Genomic DNA, 16,523 nt, shown 5'->3' on the forward strand with positions numbered 1-16,523 from the left:
TCTGTTTTGAAGTTGAAACTCCAAGAATCCAAGCCATTTGAGTTCTCAATTTACCTCCTACAATCAAGTGGAAGCAGGCCCAAGCAAATTGAGATCCATATCGAGCTTCATCACTGCAAACAGAAGGTGAAATTTGCCAAACTTTCTCTCTTTGATTCTCTCTCAATTCTTCACCATTCTCTTTGATTTTTGGTTGGCTGAAGTCTTACCAATGTAGGCAACAAGATTGAGTTGCTTTGAGGTCAAATCGAAGCAACTCAGATCATGAACCTCAAATTTCAAATCCATGTATCTTTCAATATACTTGGAATTAGAAGAAATGGAGGTCAGATTCGTGCTCCTAAACATTTTTTCTTCAAAAACATGTACTCACTTTTCATTTTTCATTTGGTTGAGGATGGACCAGTCCAGTGAGGTCCACTAGAGAAGATGACCAGAGCTAGGGCTCTGGTGGTGTGTTGGCATGACCTGAACCATCTGATCACACATCCACGTTTTAATCATGGCCCTTATTTTGTTCGACTCATGTTACTACGCGTTTGACTTAGGTGTTTGTTGCACTCTAGCACGTGGCCATCAGATTTGTCACCTCAATTAATGAGGAAGATCTGATGGCCCTTGTTTTTTTGATTTTTTTTATTTTCTGATTTTTCATTTAATTCCTTTATTTTGTTTAGTTCATATTAATTCCATTTTTAATCCAAAAAATATGGGACTTTCACCAAAAAAATTTAAATATTTTTCTATTCCATATTCTGAATTTAAATTATTTTTTGGATTAATTTTGGTATTTTTCATGAATTAAATGTTTTTGTGCATATTTTTAATTGTTTAAAAATACTTCTGACTTTTTAAAATTTGTGAATTTTTTTGTCTAAGGTCCTTTGACCTTGTTTGACCTAGGATAAATCCCTTGGCCATTTATTTAGTGTTTTGAAGGGATTTTAGGTTTTGAAAAAAATTTAAATGCATTTTAATCCATTTTTAAATTGATTAAATGTATAAAAATGTTGTTGAGCCATTTTTATGGTCTTGTGTTGTTGGAATTTTTTGTTTGGGCTTTGGTCAAAGTTAATTTGACTTTTGTTGGATCAAAATCATTGGATTTAAGGGATTGATGAAATGTACATTTCATCTCCCAAAATGAATGGATGGTTTTGATTTGATGAAATTCCTCCCATGATCAATTTGTGTTTCTATCTCCCCCTCCGTCTTCATCTTCATCCCTATTCTTTCCCATTCCCTTATTTGATCAATGAAATCTCTAATGTCTAAAGGCTAAATGATTCATCAATGACCTTGTGTCAGATGAATCAATACAAGTATGACTGAGATAGGTCCCTCCCTTTTGACTTTTCTTTTAGTGTGTGGTATGTTTTAGGAGTTTGGTTCTTCATACCAAATGTCTAACATGCATCAATACCTAAATTTTTATTGCCCGACCTCAGATAGTTGTGACTTCTACATAAGTCCAATTACGATTGCTTAATATAGAGCAAAATTTGACCCTCAAAGCATAGCATTCTAGTAAGTGAGATTGTAAGTCTCACATTCTTCATGGTATTGTGTGAAGACTTGACTTTTTTTCCTTTCATTGGAGCTAGTGGCATACTTGTTGAATTATCCAAGTTGGAGCCCTTCTCATGGAAGATGTCTTGGTTTAAGGATTCATACTTGTAAATGAATGGTTGAGTGTTCTCCAAAGAATGACTTAATCAATTAAAAATCACCTCTAACACTGTCGCTACGCGAAAAATACAGAGTCGCCATCGGTTTTTATTTATTCCAAAGGAATTGGAAAATATCGAGAAAACCCCAAAGAATGGTCGTCGCAACCACGAACAGGTTCGGAAGTCAGTTACGCAAGGGAAAGGTATTAGCACACCTCACATCCATGGTACTCCATGGGAACCATCTAGGATGTTTGCGCTTATGTGGATGTTGTTTATCGAATGTTTTCTTGCCAAAGGTTTGCGAAGTGGAGGTAGATTTTAAATTAGTGTGCTCGCCAAGGATTGGGTCATTGTGCCTACATATGCCCATTTATTGAAGCGAGACATCAGAGTCTCGTAGTTCGTGGGTTTAAAATATCTGTGTGTTTTGTTGATTTTATTACCTTGAAGAAGAGTTTTCAATTGTGTCGCCCTAAGGCTCAAACAAAAGGTTTGAATGTGTTGAATTGTTTTTAAGTTTTGATAAAGTGTTATTGATTTCGGATTGCACTAAAGACTATGGATAAAGCCTGACGTCTTGTGTTCGCAACATTCAAAATGAGTGTAGGAAAGCTCCAGTCTTATCCCTTCTTTACCGCTTAAGGCTCGTGACGTATGACCCTAATCGCCATTTATTGTATTTTTGAATTTGATTTGTGAAAGAGACCGCTTGACGTTGGATCAAGGGTTTGCTTATTTATTTTGATTTAAGAAAAAAACCGCTTGACGTTGTATTAAGGGTTTGATTATTGGTTACGAAATGATGAGCATTCCTAATGCCTAAGGAAATGCTAACAAGCAATAAAAGAAAGCAAGTAATAACATACATCGGAACGGGGAGGGGGTACGTGTAGAGTACAAGGGAGTGTAGGAAATAAAATCATTCACGTGAAAGTAAATTCTAAAACTTAAACCCTATCTATACATGCATTAGAACTAAGGTTAACCACATGAAGAATAATAGCTAGGTTAATTGACATATTAGAAAATTCTAAAAATCCTAAAACTAGGGGAGCATGCAAGATTAGCCTATTTCTAAGTCTAGGGGTAAAATTGTCCTTTCACAAATTATGATTAATATTAAACTAAATTTCTACTTATGCAAATTCCTAATTAAAGTCAATTAAAATCTAAACTAGATTTTGATATTTCTAATTATCTCTAATATATCCTAAAATTATTATTTTCTAATAATATTTCTAATTCTAATTAATTAATCCTAAAATTAATTTCTAATAATATTTCTAATTCTAATTAACTAATTCTAAAATTAATCTCTAATTCAATCCAAAAATTTCTAATATCTTCTAAGTAACTCCTAATCCTAAAATTAAGCTAATTAATCTAACTAATAACATTCAAGTGTTTCTAATTACTAACTTAAAAAATAAAACAAAGCAAAAAATGGAAATGGACCTTGGTGAATGACCGGGGGTGCAAGCCCGGTTCTGGGGTGCAGTGACCAGACAATCCGTTGTGGGCCTTGGGCCCAAACGGCCACAGAAGAGTGGAGAGTCCGTGTACAACCTTCACGTAAGCTGAAATTGAACAGGGGAAAAACGCTTATTCAGAGAAGTTCTTGTGTCGCGTTTGGATTCTTGGATTCCGACGCCTTCAACAACCGTGTTCACAAGCTTCAGCACAAGCAAGAAGAAGTGATCAACTCCAACATGACAACACATTCTCTTTCTCACGGCCTTGAGTTCATCCATTTTTGTGATTCAAGAATTCGAGAATTCGCGGTGTTCCGTAATGTTCCGCTCATAACCATACGCAAACGGAAAGAAAACATCATTGAGATCGAATCGGGAAAACTCACCGGATTTAAGCTTGGATTGCGGCACACTTTGGTCACTACGCGTGATGGCGTTACCGCATCGTCGACAGAGACGATGGAGACGTTTTCGGATTCGTCTGGCTTCCACGCTCCGATAGGTGCGATTTTGCTCGATTTTCTTCTCCACAATACTCTTCTACCTCTTCTTCAACTTCTCTGGATTTTTCTGTTTCTGTTATTTGTTTCTCTTGTTCTTAAAATCCATTATGTTATGGAGGTTTGTGGAAGTTGGTTGGATTCGGTTAGGAACATGAGGTTAAAGTTTTGTGTTCTGTTGGTGGTGGTTACGAGAGGTTGAGGAGTTTTTTCGGTTATGGATTCCGTTTTGAGGGTTGAGAGAGACGAAGAAGGAGATGCTGAGGCCTAAAGGAATTTGTGCGTGGTGAAGAAAAAAATCCCTTGAACTGAAGCATAACAAGAATATATATAGTGATGAGAGAGTGAATGGTTCTGTTGGAAGCTGAATCCGAATTCGGTTAGAATTTTTTCAGTTAGAGATGAGGTTCATTTTGTAGTTAGCTTCTTGATTAAAAAATCTGTTAAATTTTTATGCAGGATTCATCTGGATTTTATGCAGATTTTTATCTGGATTTTATGCAGATTTTTATGCTGGGATTGGAATGGCTTTGTTCTGCAACTGGCTTGGTTCGCTGCATAGTGTCGGCGTTTTGGAAGCTTTGCGTTTCATTGCTATTTGTTGCTTTCTATCACATGTACTTTGTGTTTGAGACGTACTTTTGGAATGCAGCTTGTGTTTCCGTTAAATGCTTGTGTATGCGTTTTGTAGGTTGGAAGCGTTTGGAAGTGTTAGCAGTTGGTTTTCGTTTTCGCACTGTTCACGCCGTTTTGGATTGGCGTTAGCTTGAATTTGTAGCTTGGTGCTTATTGCAGCTTTACGTACTTGGCTTGTTGTTTGGCACGGCTTAGATGTAGCTCGTGTAATGTTTGGAGTTGCGTTTTGGGTACGTTGCGTTTCCATTTGGGAATTATATGTAGCAGTTGAGTTTGTAGCTTTTGGACCGGCTGATGTTCTTCCATTGCCGTTTGAGCTGCAACTGGTGTTGCTACGCTTTTCTGCATTTTGTTTTCAATTCCATTGCCCTTTTTTTATTCGTTTTTCTTATGTAAATTGTTATGGTTTCATATGTAATGGATAATGGCTATTATGGATTAACTAATTGAATTATGGTTTTAATTGGATTGAATGAACATGGACTTGATATTATGGATATGAAATGGATTAATATGGATATTAAATTGGATTTTGAATTTGAAAGATGCATATGGATTAAATTGGGTTAGTAATGGGTTTTTGGTTAATTGGTTTGAATTTTGGATAATGAATGGATTATAAAAATAAAAGTGGATTTAGATTTTGATTAAATGGATATGGGTTAATGAAATTGGATAAAAATGGATGAATGGGCTTATGAGATTTTTGATTTTTTGGTTTAAAAATTGGAAAATTGGATTAACAAATGTTTAAATGGGCTTGGATTGGTTACACTTAAATGGTTCATTAATAAAATCAAGAAATTCTAATGATAAAAGAAATGTCACGATTAATTTATGCTTAAAAACAATGTTATTTCTAAAATTAATCGGTTAAAGAAAAATGATGAAATGGTTATGGATTACATGATTAAGGATTCAGAGGTTGATGGTTGACTTTGGTCAACTGGTTGACAAAAAAGTCGACATAGGTAAGAATGCGCATTTTCTCATGGACAGACAAATGTGGACCACAATACCCTGAACCAAACGACTTATGCCAATGCCATAAATCAAACAAGATGAATATCGACCAATCGACAGTTCATACACAAGATCTCCGAATAGCAAAGCCCTGAATCAGGATTTCAATCCATATGATATGCAATGCCATAAACTTCAATCCAACTCTGATTTTATCAACCACGGACCCTGAATCCTTGATACATGTTAGCATATGTTAATCATGGATGAATGAATGCACGTGAATGAGTATGAATGAGGTTAGATGGATATCAAGTTATAGTCAGATGAAAAAGCGAAGAGGAGGGTAAATTTTAGGGTATGACAGTTGCACCTATTTAATCTTCTCGGACCTGAAGGTATGAATAACAACTACTTTCAAACCTTCATGGTAGGAGAGAATTAAATACTAACATAACCAAGAAATTTGCCCGCAGGGAATGAATGAGATATAGGGTAAAAGGGTATTTATGGAAAGATGCTCAGTGAGATGTTTTATGAAGTCATGTATGTTATATGTAATATGCTATGTATGTTGATCTCTTTTTTGTGTCTTTCTCTATATTCCTTATTCGCTTCTTTTCTTGTCTTTCTTTTTCATCCTTTCTTTTCTTTTCTCGCCTCCACCATCAAGTTTTGCCATGTAATCGGTGACAGAGGTATTCCCGCAGGATTCCATGAAGGTAAACGAGGTGTCTTGCTGGGGATATACGATTTTCTTGCAAACAGGTAGCAACGACTCCTCTGTACCAGAAAAAGGTCTTCCGACCAAAAGGTTAAGAAGGGGGATGGGGTCCACACAGACGAGTGATGGATACCAATACAAATGAATATCGAAAGGGGTTTAACAACACAGACGAGCGTTGCAGAAAGGTTAACACGGATAAGTGAATCAATTCAATACGGTCGAGTATCGAAAAGAGGTACCAACACAGACGAGTGTTGAGGATCAATATGGATGATTATTGAGAAAGAGAGCATCGACACAGACGAGTGCCAGAAAGGAAGGACCAACACGGACGAGTGTCGGAAAGGGAAGGATCCACACGGATGAGTGATGGAAAGGAAACATCAATACAGACGAGTGATGAAGATCAGCACAGACGGGTATTGAAAGAAGGTAACAACACAAACGAGTGTTGGAGATGGAGACTTCCTTAGGGATCAACACGAACGAGTATTGAAGGTCAATACACACGAGCATTGAAAAAGGACCAACACGGACGAGTGTGGATGCTCAATACGTACGAGTAATGAAAGAAATGATTTACACGGACGAGTGTTAAAGATCAATACAAACGAGCATTGAAAAAAGAAGGTATCAACACGGACGAGTGTTGAATATTGTCATACCCTAAATTTTGCCCCGCCTAAAGGCATTCATTTACATTTCAAGCATTTGTATTTATCAATTTGAATCAACTCATTGACATAAATTATTCTGTTTTTTTTTAAATTTTATTTCACTGACATTTATTTAATTTTCATTAGATTTTTTTTCTTTTATTTATCAATTCACAAAAAAAAACATGACCTTTATTCATAAGCACTCATATTCATAAATCATTCCATTTTTTTAATTTTCATTTTAATGGCATTAGAATTTTTTCTATTTATCATTTCGCATAAAAAACATGATCTTTATTCATAATCATTCATATTCGTAAATAATTTCATTTTTAATTTCATTTTAATGGCATTTATTTAATTTTCATTAAAAAAAATTCTTTTATCAATTCACATAAAAATAGGATCTTCATTCATAAATATTCATATTCATAAATTATTTCATTTTAATTTATTTTTTTTTTTTATTTTTTTTCTATTTTTACCAACTCACATAAAAAAAATATAAGATCTTCATTTACTATGTCATTCATACATTTGTTTTTTCATAAGTTTTCTATCGTACATTGCATAGAGTTATCAAAAATTAGGTTCTTTTTGGTTTACCTTGGTTTTGTTTTTAAAATTCTAGCAAGAAAGTTTGTGTTATGTTTAAATAAGTAATGACAAATTAAATTTTGTTTCACAAATTAAGGCATGAATTTAAAAAAAACATGAAATGAAAAATGATGATAATTATAATTTTTTGTTTTAGAATTTTTTAGAATTTTAAACTTGGTTTTATAATTTATTTCCTTCATTTGAATTTAATTGAATCTTTTGTAACATTTATAATTAGATTATTTTTATTTTATTTTATTTTATTTTAAAAAAAAAAATTATGTTACTTTTTGTCTACATCATAAGAAAAACATAACAATTAAAAAAAAGAAATCTTTAGTTACACATTTGCAATTTTTATTTTTTACAGCAACTAAATAAACAAATAATTTGGTTTCCAATGCATTAGTTATTACAATATATTTACAAGATGGTTGTAGTAGCAATTACAAAGCAAATGATCCTCAATTGAGCAGTAATTTTCTACAGTGAAATTTCAAAGAAAAAACTAAAAAAAGTCAAATACATAAAGTAAAGGCAGAATATCATTGAGAAGGATAAGTATTTAAGAGTTGAAAAGACTTACACTATTTTGATCACACCATTTTTTACTGCAAAAAAGGAATGAATTCACACTTTTATTTTACACTTTGTCCCAAGAATTCTACTCTTTTTTAGATTAAAGGATTGAAAATTAAATAAAAAAATAGTGTCCCAAGAATTCTATTCTTTTTATACATTAATGGCCTCTTCTTAGTTGACAGGTATGTTTGGTCCCTTTCTCTTTTTGTCTTCATTCATAGGAGCATCTTGGTTCTGTACGCATTTTGTCCTACATGAGCAAATTAATAACATTAGGGAAACAAGTGCAAGGACCCAAAAGCAAAACCATAAAGGATATAACAGAAATTGATTCATTGGGGCATACCAGGATGACTTGTATCGAAATAGCAAGGCAATATTTGGCATCTAGGAAAGTTCTTCATGATGATTACCTTAAAAAATCTCAAAGACAGGAGATATCAGTTAGAAACGCTATGATGATTGGGATACAAAATTTGGAGGCAGAGATCAGAAAGGGGGAGGCGATTTTTTTTTAAAAGAGGGACATCAATAACCAAGAAATTTCAAAATATACAGTATAGAAACATCACAAAAAAAACCCTACCATTTCCATACACTTTTCAGATCCAGAAGAAGATCAACAACAGAAAGGATCAGTCGCAATATCGTGGCAATAAAATTCCCCATATACATCATAATAGAACAAGGAGAGCCAAAGCAGTAAAAGAGAAGAAAAGATTCAAAGATAAAGCTACTTTCCTGAAATCGGATTTCTTTGACCAGAGAACTCGATTTTTCTCTACACCATTTTGCTCGCATCTGTTCGGTAATCTCGTTCATCCTTTTCGAATTTTTCTTTTTGGTTATTTCACTTTCGTTGTTGTTGCTTGATGGCCATTGTGTGTAACCATTCTCGGTCGTCATGGTGCTCCTTGCGCCGTAAAGTTCCATCGTGCCTACTATTTTCTTGATCGTGACTATTCGATTGATGGCGTATGAATTTTGGTGCTTCGAAAATCCTCTTGCGTCGAAAGTAAACAGTTTTATTCCGAACCTAAAAAAGATGTCCTCTTGAATATGGAAGAGGGATGACGAAGAACACATAGGCGTTCTTCATTTTATTTTATTTTGTTTTTCTCTTTGATTTTGTGGTCTGTTCATGTGGATGGATGTGCATCTGTTCGGTTATGGCAAATGAAAGAACAGAGGAATAAAATTTCCAAGCGGTCGCGTTTCTGCTGAAGTGAAGCGGCTGAGTATTTCGTTTTAGGGGTTTCCCATTTTATGTTGTATTGATGGCACCGAAGTTGGGTCGGATCTGAACCGCCCTAGGCCTGGCGTACCTGCATCTTTTTTTAATTGGGCCTGTAACACCCTTCTAAAATACCCCAAAATTAAATTAAAACATCAAAACATAAATCAGAGTAGATATGCAATTTAAGGGTGTCACACTTGACACTTCACACCGTTTTCCAAAATATCCTGTCATGCTCATTTATTTAATCAAAATAAAACATTTGCATAATTCGCAGCGGATAAAGTCTAACAACAATGTAAACCATGTAACACATTACATGTAAAATTGTTCAACAACCAACAATGAAAACAAGGTAAACATCCCGTCCCGATGTTACATCTACCAGAGCATGACCCACTAAGGAACTACACTAGACTCCAAGGACTAGCTCCTACTCAATCACTGCTCGTTACCTGAAACATAGTTGTAAGGGTGAGTTCCTCAATCGATATAATAAGCATTATAAATTATCATGTAATGCTAAGTAAATTAACACATTCAATCACCCTAATCAGGTCACACAATCAGTAACAGCAATATCAACTCCAAAATCATACTCAACACAATCACCAAAACAACACGTATAATATTGGAATACATCCATTCATATTATACTCCATACATACATACATTATGCAATGAGACTCCATGCATGCGGTACCGACTATTCGTGAACATATAGTTCAACCTCACCGATCAAATCCAGATGCGGCTACCAAGCTCACTAGTCCCACTCATTTGAGACCTAGTGACTCACATCACTAATTCCTCACCATGGGAATTAGCTACCACCCCAAGGGCTATGCTATGCACGCTAAATCACCTAGCATGCAAACATCAACAACAATCCACAATAACTCATCATTAATTCCTCACCATGGTAATTAGCTACCACCATAAAGGCCATACTATGCACGCTAAATCACCTAGCATGCAACATCAACAACAATCTACAATGGACATATGCTCACACTGTAAGCCATAAACAGTCCATTCACAATTGCATACATAACAGATACATTCACAGTATTATGCATACCATCATACATCATCAGCATGTTTATCACAGAATCATATCATATCATGCTAAATAATAAATCACCGTATTAGCACACTCTACTAATACCTATACTGCTCAAAACAACGGGAAATGATCCCTACTATATCATACATCAGCTAAATTACATCACTCAGCTGAAACGACCAAAAACTGCACCACAACAACTCAGAAAAATCACAATTCTGCTCATACGCGTATGCCCCATGCCCATACGCGTATGGCCCATCTCCTGACCAAATCCCATACGCGTAACACCATCTCATACGCGTATGCTACGCGTACCACTTCCTCATACGCGTACCAACAGAGACTAAACTACGTTAAAAACATCATCTTCTTCATCCATACGCGTATTGCCTAGTGCCATACGCGTACCAGACCATCTCATACGCGTATTGCCTAGTGCCATACGCGTATGACCAGAAACCAAATTTCCAGATCTGCTATGGTTTTCTCTGCTACGAGATTCCTCAGATCCAACCTTCCACAGTCCAATTTACACAGTATTCGTTCATATCATCTAACACAAATCATACCCTATTCAATTTCACAAATTCTAACATTATTACATCTAATTCCTACGAATTTCCTTCAATTATAATCCAATTTCGTTCATCCAATATTTCACAAATTTCAGCATACATCATTCTAATCAGAGTCAAATCAATGGTTTATCACTATCCATTACATGTTAACCCATAATACCCATCAAACGACGATAAACCCCCCTTACCTGAGTTAATCCGGCAATCCTTTAGCTTCAAGCTCTTCCTTCTTCAACCTTCTTCTCCTGCTCTTCCTCTTTGCCCTTTTCTCACTTTCTATCGCTTCTCTGGTTTTCACGTGAAAAAACCCTTTTTACCAAATGGAACTCTTTATATATATTCCAACTTATTATTCCAAATAATAATAATTTCAATTAATATTCCAATAATAATCCAATTATTTAATTAAATTAATAAATATACTATTAACTTAATTTAAATAATTATCATATTTTATCGGGGTGTTACAGGGCCTCTCTTTCGCCCACCCCCGGCCCAAATTCTTATTTTTTTTTTAAATTTGTTTGTTTTATATAGTTTTGTATATGTATGTGTGGATGTAGCCAACCTTCCATTAATCGCTCCTGGCTTAGTGGTAGAGACTTCTCTTGTCTCTCATTGGGTCCATAGTTCGATTCTTGGCTTGTGTTTTGTTCTCTTTATTTCATTTCTTGTGGATTTTATATTATGTTTATTTCTTTCTTGAGAACTTTTTAGGTTAGTTTTTACCCTATTTAATTTAAATTATTCCAAAACATTACCTTTTTTTAATTATTATATTTTTGTTTTCTTATGCGTCAAAATGAAACTTATATTTTTATTCGTATATTTATTTTTTATTTACAATCAACATATTTTGGTATCCTCCACATCAAGCCTTTGTGAAAACATCAATTCAACCCTTTTGTTTAAACTCCTGCTTCGGTTATTTGAGCCTCAAACCTCCACCTTAACCCCCTTTTATGTATTATTATTCAAATCATTTTCGTAAGTGAATCTGAAGAAAAAGATTACCCTGGATGGAATATCCTGTCGTAATCCCGAATATTAGGCCCAAGTTGTAAGAGCTTGTAAGCCCTATGTATTCGTCTTCTCTTCAAAATACTTGTAATTATTCAAACTTCTTTTCTCAATAAATTGGAAGAAAAAGATTACCCTGGATGGAATATCCAGTCGTAATCCCGAATATTAGGCCCAAGTTGTAAGAGCTTGTAAGCCCTATGTATTCGTCTTCTCTTCAAAACGCTCCAATATTCAAATCATTTTCATAGGTGAATCTGAAGAAAAAGATTACCCTGGATGGAATATCCAGTCGTAATCCCGAATATTAGGCCTAAGTTGTAAGAGCTTGTAAGCCCCATGTATTCGTCTTCTCTTCCAAATACTTGTAATTATTTAAACTTCTTTTCTCAATAAATTGGAAGAAAAAGATTACCCTGGATGGAATATCCAGTCATAATCCCGAATATTAGGCCCAAGTTGTAAGAGCTTGTAAGCCCTATGTATTCGTCTTCTCCTCTAAAACGCTCGTAAATATTCAAACTTCTTTCTCTCAATAAAATTGAAAGGAAAAGATTACCTGGATGAAATATTCAGTCGTAATCCCGAGTATTAGACCCAAGTTGTAAGAGCTTGCAAGTCGTAAATACTCGTCTTTCAAGCCCCAAAATACATTCAACCTATCAAACTCTTTTTCGCCGCCGTGCGATTGATCAGAAAAACCTTTTCATAAATGAAAGACATCTTGTCTTAAGATGATGTAAAGCAACGCTTCGTCCACAATTGTTGAGTTGAGATAAATGATGATTTTCCGAATGTTGATTTGTAAATCCATTTGATGTGTGGTATACGTCTTCTCCTCATCTATTTTGGGTAAAAAAAATGTTTTTCGTCGATTAATACAATATAGCCTTCGCTAAAATCGACCAACAAACAAACATTTTTCTACCCAGAACTACGTAAGCCTTGAGTTCTCTATTGAGATACGTAGGAGAAGGATTGCGAAATCTTGTCAGGCCCATTAATAAAAAACTTAGGTTTAGTCCCCTTCGTTTCAAAATCCAAAAACGTCTTCTCTTTTCTTTTGATCCTATTATTCTTTCCCTCATGATAACTCGAGAAGCCTAACATTTCAAACTAACACTAACACGCACAATTAACCTAATGGTTCCCGCTGAGTACAACGGACGTGAGGGGTGCTAATACCTTCCCCTTGCATAATCGACTCCCGAACCCTGATTTGGTTGCGACGACCTATTATCATTGTCGTTCTTTCTTGGGTTTTATCGATATTTCCCCTTTCCTTTTTAGGAATAAATAAAGTTCGGTGGCGACTCTGTTCAATCCATCATGCGAGCGTGCGATTGCGCTTCGCTAAGTCGTGTTCCCATTTTTTCGAGGTGTGATAGATGGCGACTCTGCTGGGGACTATGATTTGCCCTAAGTGAGTCAAGCCTAGTTAAGTCATTTGTGTGCCTTTGTTTATTTACTTGTGTGGATTTTCTTTATTGCTTTTGCTATCTTTATTATCATAATGATATAAATCTGTTGTATTGGTTCCATTATGCTTTGGTACTTGGATACTCTGATTGCAAACCTTGTGGGAAAGACTTTTTATCCGAGTCTCCAGTAAAAACGTAAGATAGGACGAGGTTGAGTAGTGCGGGTCCGCGAGATGAATTTCTCGTTGGATCAGTGCGAGAACCTTACTTAGAGTAGATCCTTGAGAGGATGTTGTCGCCCGACAAGTAAGTTGCTGTAAGCTTCGATATTTTCTTTAGGATCCATGACTCTGAGGACCATGTGTAGAACCTTAATCCTTTGTCCAACTAGGAAAGATGGTTGCGTAGCATGGGTCTGCGAGTTGAATTTCTCGTTGGATCGATGCGAGAACCTCACTTAGAGTAGATTCTTTAGATGGAGTTGATGCCCGACAAGTAAGTTGCTGCAGGTAGCAAACAATCTAATGGATCTATGACTCTAGGAACTTTTTTTGACACCTTAGACCATACCTGGTGAGAACCCTGTTCTATACGAAACAATCAGACTTATCTATGCCTTAAGCCTATTAAACTTATACAAAAAAATGCATCACATTCATCCACATACATTGCATCAACATCATAAAAAGCAAACTCTTAGTTGTCTCTTATTTGTTTCAGAAATTGAGAACTTGAAAATGACAACTCCAAGGAGAAACACGTTCACACTTAAGTACAAGGAACCTAAGCTTGACAGTCTAAAGGGTTTGATCTCTGATTTGACTCTCAGTAAGCGTGATGACTTCGGAAAAGACTATGGGAAAATTTTGAGCCTTCTGACTAAGAAAGTTGACTATGGGATTATCAGCTCTTTGGCACAATATTATGATCCACCTCTACGCTGTTTCACATTCGCTGATTTCCAACTAGCTCCTACTTTGGAAGAAGTTGAGAGAATCGTGGGTCTCAAATTGAAAGATTTCAATCCATTTCCAAAGATCGAAGAGGAAGCGGGCCCAAAGAAGGTAGCTTTAGCCCTAAGTATCAATGTCCCAACTGTTCTAGACAATTGGGTCAAGAAAGGGGGTTTAAAAGGTTTTGCCATGATGTTCTTGGAAGAATTAGCTCTGAAGTTCAAGAAAAAAGGAAATTGGAATGCATTCTATGCTGTGTTGGCTTTATTGATCCATGGGATTGTGCTTTTCCCAAATGTTGAAAAGTTTGTGGATCATGTAGCCATAGAAGTCTTTCTCTCTGGCAACCCTATACCTTTTCTCTTAGCTGACATTTACCATGCCCTTCAGGCTCGACATGAAAAGAGGGGTGGAACTTTGTTATGATGTGCTCCTTTGATTTATACTTGGTTCATGCAACATATGCCCGAAAAACGCCCTTTTGTGGCAAAGGAACTTAAATCTCCTCAAAAACTAGATTCTCTCACTGCAAGTTCTATCAGATGGTATATCCGAGAGTGGGAAACCCCATACATCATTGTCAGTTGTGGGGAATTTTCTAATGTTCCGTTGTTAGGTACTAAGGGTTGCATCAATTATAACCCTATGTTATCTCGAATGCAACACGGCTACTCCATGGATGGTCCTCCTGAAGCAAAGGACTTACAACCATTTATGCTCTTTGACATCCAAGCAAGTAATCCTGATGTAAGAGTGATCTGAAAGGCTTGGTTGAAGATTATTAGGAAGGGTAAAGAGTTTTGAAAAAGGAACACTCTTGTCAAAGAACCTTACACTCGATGGGTGAAAGAAAGAGTTGAAGAAATCCATTTGTCGTTTATCTTTAATGCTTCAGCTTTTCTTAAAATTCTTGAGCCAAAGCCCATACTCCCTGAGGACATGGAGAAACTCGCTACTAAGATTAAGGAGCTCGAGTTGGAGAATACCGAATTACGGATTCAGATGAACCGAACTATCTTGGAAAATCAAAATTTGAAGGATGAACGTAAGGGGAAAGCCCAGGAACTTGAAGATAGTAACAAGAGAGTCAGGCTATTGGAAGACCAGAAGGACGATCTTGATCATATCCTTATAGGTTCCACATCAGTGATCCAGACCAGAAAGGAAGAGCTCAAGAAAGCTGAATATAGAATTTGTGAGTTAGGAAGGATGTTGGATAGGTCTCTTATGGAAAAGAAAGAAATTAAACTCGACCTTGAGGCACAGATCCGTGAACTAAAGGACACTCTAAAGAAATGCAAAGAAAAGTTGTCCCGCGAGATACTCCAAAAGGAAGAAGCTGAAAGAAACTGTCACCACCTCAAGTACCAGTTGGAAGAAGCTAATAGGAGGTTTGCAGTTTTGGAGAGCCAAGAAGGTGATGCAACCTACTTGCTCCTAAAGAATGATTGTGTGTATTGGAAAAGGCTGTATAGAGAGGCTAGAGTAACCTTAGATGAAGATCAGCAGGTCATCAAGAAACTCCAAGAGCTCTATGTTGAATGGAATGGCAAATTCTGCAACTTAGCTAGATTTGTTAACCTCAACATGTTGGAACTCCCAGAAAAACTCCAAGAAGCTGATTGGTGTATGTGTCCAGAAAACACACCTCCTAAAGTTTTCAATTTCGTCAAGTTTTGCAAGAAAATGGTGAAGGAGCTCACCACAGATCTTGCTACGATCATAAGTGCTAAGACGGAGCTTAAGTTTACTTGTACTTGAATCTGAACTTTTGGTGTTTGAATCTTTTGTATTTGAATTTGAATCATTTGTACTTGAAGTTAAATCATTTTGTATTGGAATTTGATTTTAATTGATGGAAGTTGTCATTTTGGGCCTCAATTATTATGTTTTATTCTTATTTAATATATTCTAAACATTGTTGGAATAAATAATAAAGATAACTAAGAGATTTGCACAAAATGCACCCATAACATACATTCATGTCATTCTTCAAAACAAAAAAAAACTCATTGTTGTGTCTTCTCCAGTTCCACACTGAGTCCTCAACACCACTACAACACCAAATCCAGCGTTCGTCAAAGAATGACAGATCAAGAACAAGAATTGGAGAGAGTAAGCTCAGAACTTGAAGACCTACGAGGAAACATGGGTCAAGTCATGGAGATACTACAACTCATTAAGGCCAAGTTGGACACCCAAACGACGGTCATTTCAGAAATCACCGGTCCTACGATTGAACCCCAACCTGCGAGGACAGTTCCTACCACTTGGCTAGTCTATGGTTTACCTCCCGACTTCACACCTCTAGTGGAAGGCGCCCCTGGTTTTGTACAATCCACTCAGCAGACGGTTCTTCTACCAACTATCAATGAAACTCATCCTGTGGTCCATACGTTTGCACCACTTCTTGTCCATGCCCACGTGCAACCT

General features: G+C 36.1%; 1 protein-coding gene across 5 annotated transcripts; it reads left to right on the forward strand.

Annotated features, from left to right (window-relative positions):
* Positions 1 to 3,122: 3,122 nt before the first annotated feature.
* Positions 3,123 to 4,744, forward strand: LOC127098439 (uncharacterized). Of its 5 annotated transcripts, XM_051037038.1 has the most exons (3): positions 3,123 to 3,647; positions 4,150 to 4,262; positions 4,337 to 4,744. In XM_051037038.1, exons 1-3 carry the CDS (start codon positions 3,137 to 3,139, stop codon positions 4,358 to 4,360), a joined length of 648 nt encoding a protein of 215 aa, XP_050892995.1. In that variant the 5' UTR covers positions 3,123 to 3,136; the 3' UTR covers positions 4,361 to 4,744. The 5 variants fall into 5 exon arrangements, 2 of the variants coding, with proteins under 2 accessions (XP_050892995.1, XP_050892996.1); XR_007793361.1 differs by having other exon boundaries at positions 3,123 to 4,051; positions 4,150 to 4,744; XR_007793363.1 differs by having other exon boundaries at positions 3,123 to 4,024; positions 4,105 to 4,744.
* The last annotated feature ends 11,779 nt before the right edge of the window (positions 4,745 to 16,523 follow it).

This window comes from Lathyrus oleraceus, chromosome 6 (assembly GCF_024323335.1).
Source record: "Lathyrus oleraceus cultivar Zhongwan6 chromosome 6, CAAS_Psat_ZW6_1.0, whole genome shotgun sequence".
NCBI classification, from domain to species: Eukaryota; Viridiplantae; Streptophyta; class Magnoliopsida; order Fabales; family Fabaceae; genus Lathyrus; species Lathyrus oleraceus.

Coding starts and splice junctions, on each gene's coding strand:
- LOC127098439 (XM_051037038.1), top strand. CDS start 3,137: ATGACCGGGGGTGCAAGCCCGGTTCTGGGGTGCAGTGACCAGACAATC. Junction 3,648..4,149: donor TGGCTTCCACGCTCCGATAG/GTGCGATTTTGC, acceptor GATTTTATGCAG/ATTTTTATGCTGGGATTGGA. Junction 4,263..4,336: donor TTTGTTGCTTTCTATCACAT/GTACTTTGTGTT, acceptor TGCGTTTTGTAG/GTTGGAAGCGTTTGGAAGTG.